Source organism: Balaenoptera musculus, chromosome 1, assembly GCF_009873245.2.
Source record: "Balaenoptera musculus isolate JJ_BM4_2016_0621 chromosome 1, mBalMus1.pri.v3, whole genome shotgun sequence".
In the NCBI taxonomy this organism is placed as follows: domain Eukaryota; kingdom Metazoa; phylum Chordata; class Mammalia; order Artiodactyla; family Balaenopteridae; genus Balaenoptera; species Balaenoptera musculus.
In genome coordinates this window covers 183,118,173-183,124,172 of record NC_045785.1, presented here as the reverse complement: position 1 = coordinate 183,124,172, position 6,000 = coordinate 183,118,173, and the positions used below count along the sequence as shown (strand labels likewise).

General features: G+C 46.4%; 1 protein-coding gene across 7 annotated transcripts in view; it reads left to right on the top strand.

Moving 5' to 3' along the window:
* Window positions 1-799: 799 nt before the first annotated feature.
* KIF14 (kinesin family member 14) overlaps window positions 800-6,000 on the top strand; it is a 51,866-nt gene continuing 46,665 nt past the window's right edge. For 2 of the 7 annotated variants that reach the window (XR_005017498.1, XM_036834146.1), the window contains exons 1-5: window positions 831-879; window positions 1,409-1,581; window positions 2,274-2,404; window positions 3,764-3,857; window positions 4,056-5,253. Coding sequence is in view for 6 of the 7 variants with exons in the window: in XM_036834146.1 (XP_036690041.1) it covers window positions 4,169-5,253 (1,085 nt within the window). In the remaining variant the exon portion in view is untranslated. Of the gene's footprint in view, window positions 880-1,174; window positions 1,198-1,408; window positions 1,582-2,273; window positions 2,405-3,763; window positions 3,858-4,055; window positions 5,254-6,000 lie in introns of those variants that run through there. The other 5 variants (XM_036834193.1, XM_036834170.1, XM_036834164.1 and 2 more) reach the window with 5 other exon arrangements.

The window sequence follows — 6,000 nt, the reverse complement described above, 5'->3', positions numbered from 1 at the left end:
CATGATTTTTAAAGTGAGCTTTAGAATGAGTACTTCATCATCCACTCAATTTTTCTATATAGTTGGGAGTCCATTTCGGTTTCTCTATCCTACTGAATACATTTCCATTATCTGCACTTTTTGCTGTTTAAAAAATATAGTTGCTTTATATTTGCTGGACTAGAGTCCCTCTCACAGATCTGGTTATTTTTCAGCATGATGTTTTTTTATTGTTTTTTCATGCTTCAAAATCTTACTGTAATATTTATAGAAAGTAAGTTATATCTCACGACGTGGGCTTTGGAATTCTAGTTACACCGCCTCCTAGTTGTCTGATTTTTCACAAGTTTAACTCTAAACCTCAGTCCCTCATCTGTAAACTGGGGAATCATATTAATATTTACCTCGTAAGATATTCAGGATTAACTGAAAAAAGTCCACGTAAGACATTTAGCGCACTTCCCATCACCAGGCTTTGCACAGGAAATCCTAGAAAAGGGTGAATGATTCTGGTTCACTTGGGGGCAAACAGCCATTTCTGCACCGAGAAGTCCTGCTGTGAGGCGGACGGACTGCGCTCACCTTGCACCGAGGCTGGACAAGCGCGCCGCGGCCCGCTTCCTAGTCCAAGCCCACCCGAGGGCGCCCCGGCCGCCCAGAGCCCGCGCCCGCTGCGCGGCTATGGCCGCGCCCAGCTCCTTGCGCGCAGCCCGGAGGGCGGGCCCGTTGCCTAGGAGATGCGAGCTCGGATCCGCGCTACGGGGCGCGCACTTCCGGGAGGACGTGCTTGCGCGGCCCGGCAGCCAATCAGAGGGCGGGGCGCGCGTTCAAACCGCTGGCCGGCGGCGGAGGCGTGAGCGGCGCGGGAAGGCCTGGGGCCTGCGAGGTGGGGTCTGCGAGGTAGGGGTTGCGGCCTGGGGGCGGCGCGTCAGTGCGGGCAGCGGCGGGGGTGGGGGTGGCCGAGCGGCTCGGGAGTCCGGGCGGTGCAGGGGTCGCCCAAGGGGACGGGGCGGGTGTCCCCCAGGAGGGACAGGGGCGGGACCGGGCCTCGCCCTCCGCGCCACTGCCCCCGCCAGGGCCGCCTTCGGGGCGCGTCGCAGTCCCGGTCCCGGCGTGACCGCTGAGAACCGGTCCCGGGGTCTGGGCCCCTCTTCCCGCCGTCTCACAGCGACCCCTCCCCGTTCCCCCCCCGCAAAACAAAGAGCGATCTCGCTCCGTGTAAGTAGCAGCAGGTTTTCAGCTGCGGTTGAAGGTCCGCAATCTCTTTTTGCCTTTGTATTTGCTTCCGTAACAGGAAGATTCTCTGCTTTTAGTTAAAAGGTGACGGGAGATGCTTAGGTCTTGGCGAAGTTTCCGGTAATGATTGTTAGTGATTTAGAACTTTCAAAGGCTTACTTGAAAATGAACCTCTGTTATTTTGTTCCTCCAGAGCCGTAATCTCTGGGGTCGACTTTAAAAATACAACAGCCAGTTGCTGGATTAGCAGGAAGAGTCTATGTGGGAGCAGCAGAGAACTGCAGCCCAGGGCGAGCTCGCTGGAGCAGAAAGGGTAAACCAGCCCAGAGCAGAGGAGAGGCGCTTGTCTGTCCCGGCACCTCCCAGGTAGTGTGGGCTCCGTGAGACCACCCATGGAGTCACAGGAATGTTTTGTTTCATATAAAAGTTATATTTGTGCTATACTGTAGCCTATGAAGTGTGCAATAGTATTGTGTCTAAAAAAACAGTGTATATACCTTCATTTAAAACACTTTAATGGTAAAAATGCTAACCATCATCAGAGCCTTCAGTGCGTCCTATTAGTAACCTCAAAGACCGCTGATCACAGATCACCATAACAAGTAGGGGGCTAATGAAAAAGTTTGAAATATTGTGAGAATTACCAAAACGTGACGCAGACATGAAGTGAGCCGATGCAGTTGGGAAAATGGCTCTGACTTGCTGATGCAGGGTTGCCACAAACCTTTAGTTTGTAAAAAGCGCAGTATCTGTATGGGGCAGCCAAGAGCCTAAGACAGGTCTGCCTGTGTGAAGAGGAGGGAATTGAACGACAGTGCGGGTGGTGATCACCTCCTACTGGCTGAGCTGCGCATTTTCTCATTGGCTGGGCGGTTGCTATAGGCGACGAGGAAACCTTTCTTCCTCTTCGCTCTGGGATGTGAAATAGCTTCTTCCTGCAGAGTCTGTAAAACACGGCAAGGGATAAGGCGTGAGAGCTGCTCTTTAGATCTCCCAGTTCTATTTTAAATGAGGTTTCCTTTATTTACTTTCACAATGAAATATGTGTCAATGATCAGGTGTCATCTTACAAGTTCGAATCAGGCATGCAAACGTAAAGACTTGTTTACATCAGTATAACCGGTTTGATTCAGCGTTGACCAGAAGCCAGACCTCTTAGCTGTCACCGCAGTTCTCTTTTCCCTTAAACGTGAGTGCTGGATCGCTGCTGTTGACACACAGTTACATACGTTCCTGTCCACTTTGTTGTCTAACTGCTAGAGGGCAGGCTGTCTACTTAACTAATCTTGCATAATTCTTCTCAGCACAAGCAATCAGTTTACAGCACTTATCATGTTTATTGTCTCTGCTGCTTATTTGGGAATAATCTGTCTGTGACACCTCCCAAACTCATCTCTCTGAGGCATTCTTGCATGTAACGTGCATTCAGCAGGTGCAGAAATGCTTCACTCCGGTCTTTAACTTTGGTGCTGGAGTGTCCCCGTTAGTCCCCCTCCCTGCTCCCCAAGCTGGGGGTACTTTAAAAAAAAAATCTCTGCTGACATGTTCTCTTTTCTAACATTTACCATCTAAACCGTTTTTAAGTGTACATCCTTAAATATATTCATATTGTTGTGTGGTCATCACTACCATCCGTCCCCATAAGTCTTGTCATCTCGTAAATCTGAAACTCTATACCTATTAAGCATTAACTCTCTGTTATCCCCTCCCCCAGATCCTGGCAACTTTCTGTCTTTATGATTTTAACTACTCTATGTACTTGATATAAGTGATGCCATATGTTATTTGTCTTTTTGTGACTGGCTTATTTCACTTAGCATAATGTCCTCGAGGTTCATCCATATTGTAGCATATTGCAGAATTTCTTTACTTTTAAAAGATGAATAATATTCCATTGTATGAATATACCACATTTTGGTAAGCCATTCATTGGTCAGTGGACACTTGGGTTGCTTCCCCATTTTAGCTATTGTGGATAATGCTGCTATGAACATGAGCATAAACATATCTCTTCGAGACCCTGCTTTCATTTCTTTTGGGTATATACCCAGAAGTGGAATTGCTAGGTCATGTGGTAATTTTAATTTTTTGAGGACTGTCCATAGTGTTTTTCATAGTGGCTGTACCATTTTGCATCAACAGTACACAAGGGTACCAGTTTCTTCACATCCTTGTCAACACTTTTTTTTTTTTTTTTGATAGTAGCCATTCTAATGAGCTAGTGATGTGGCATCTCATTACAGTTTTGATTTGCTTTTCCCTAATGATTAGTGATGTTGAGCATCTTTTTATGTGCTTGTTGGCCATTCTTATGTCTTTGACATGTGCTTTTTTTTTTTCTTTTTTCTTTTTTTGGCTGTGCCACACAGCATGCGGGATCTTCGTTCCCTGACCAGGGATCGAACCCGTGCCCCCTGCAGTGGAAGTGCGAAGTCTTAACCACTGGACCACCAGGGAAGCCCCCGACATGTGCTTTTTACTTTTTACATCTTTAAAGTCACCTGGCACATTTGGCCTGATATAAGTGTTATCTGTGCATTCCTTCTAGACTAAGGAAATGAAAACAGGGGCCTTGTCTTTGAAAATCCATAGTATCCATCAGAGGGCCTGGCACCTCATGGGAGCTCAGCTGAGTAATGATTGTAAGTAATGACTGTAAGCTCTTTGAGGTCAGAGGTTTGTCTGAAGCAGCTTGGGAACAATATCTGAGCTGGAGATCATGACCTACTCTGATGTATTGCTCTGAGCAGTTACTTTCACCATGGAAGGTTCTCATGTTTTTACAGCCTATTCGTAGTCTGTGCCATCTAAATCTTATTTATTTATTTATTTAATTTTAGCAGATAAGTTTGAAAACTGATGCATAAGGAATGGCCGGAAGTTAAATGAACGTCCAGAGAAGAGCTTAAAGTTTCTTCAGCAACATCCTTTCTAAAAATAACTTGCTGCCACAATGTCAGTTTACACTGCACATAGTAGAAATGACAGCAATATCCTTGGTATCCCTTCTTCCCCAAAGAGTTCATCGCTGCCTGTCCTCCCCCACAGTAGCAGGCTGAAGCTGCATTCAAAGTCGGATACGTCGGAATGTGAAAATGATGATCCGCTATTGATATCTGCAAGTAAAACCAGAGACATAAATAGCACTTATGTTATCTCTGCCTGTAAAAAAACGGAAGATACACCCCTTCCCCCTAACCCTGTGGGTAGGTTGACACTTCAGAGGAGAGTGACAAGGAGCAAAGAATCCTCTCTGCTTGGTCGTGAGTTGGGAGACACAACTGCGAAAACAACAGAAACACGTCTTGCGTTACAACGTCGGGCTAAGACAGATTCTGTGGAAAAGTGGAAAGCAGCGCAGAATGTGGGAGGTAAAGGAGAAAACAATTGTGCTTCGCCAGAAACTAGTATAAATGTAAAGACTGTAAATAATGATAGAAACTTTCTTGTCACACCTTCTGTACCTTTAGCTGCAGACCCAAAAGACCCTGAAGTGAAGGCTGGTGGAAAATACAAAGAAACGCTTTCTGCTGTCAGTGGGGCAGACGAAAATGTTGCCCTTAAGTCCCTAAGTGATAGACCACCCGCTGGTTCCCAGAGTCAGACTGAAGCTGTTAGATCAGGACGCTTGGCAACAAAACCTATTCAGAGCAAGTTGGATATCAGAGTGTCAGGAACAGGAAGCTTACATCACAGAAGTGCTGGGAAGGATGGTGCGAAACTTGCACCTAAATTTGAAAGCTTAGAGAAAAGAACACCTTCAAAGTGTGTTACAGAGCACAGATCGACACCAAAGCGTGGCATTCCTCAGTTTAAGAGCCCAGCTGCGTCAGTTCTGAAAAACAGGATGCCTACCCTTCAAGTGAAACAAAGGCCGAAAAGTTCTCTTCTCGCAAATAAAAGGGAACGGTCACGAGAAAATCCATTCCTTCTTGAGGAAGAACCTGCACTTCGGAGAACCTCTACAGAAACAGACCCCCTAAAAGTGGAAAACAGTCAAGTGACGGTGGCAGTCAGAGTCAGGCCTTTCAGCACGCGGTACGTTCCCCTTTCTGTCTAAGGCCAGGCTGGTGGCGTGGAGCGTGTCCAGTTCCTCTCTGCCTTTGGGAAGTCAGCGTGTTCATGCATCTTCAAACTGGCTGGTGATTCTTTTACATAGACAGAACTTCTTGGTTCAGTTGTAGTATGTGGATTATTTTTGATGATTGGCTGTAAAATTAAAAAATCGAAATCACCGTATTTTGCAAACGTAAGTTTCTCTGGATATACTGCTTTTTAAAAGTCTGAATGACTTCAGTCTAATGCAGTCTGCTTTCAAATCTGTAATGTACGGTGGGATCTCTACCTTTCCCTTGGAAAGAGCCACAACAGGTCACTCGTTCCCCAAAGAGGTCCTTCCCAAACCCTTTCCAGAGTGGTGGTCACCCCCTCATCATCTCTGCTACGTGGTGGTTATACGCTCACTCATTTATTACATTTGATTTTGATGGCAAAAAAAAATCTCTCCCCAAAAGTGCTTGTGGGTGAGACACTCACAGATTGCGGGTTGCGCTGAAAAAGACGACCCGCCCAGTGTGAATGTGGCATCTGGTTATCTTTACATACTTGGAGAGATGACTGTGAAGACTTCACAGAGTCAGTAGTTTTTAACTCTGTTGTGGACCTAAGTGAGTTAGAGAAGGGTATGGTGACCCTGCAATGCAGACAGACCTCTGATTTGAACCTAAACGGCCAGCAGTTAAGGCAAGTTCCACAGGGCTGTGAGCCTTTTAGCTGAAAATGTGG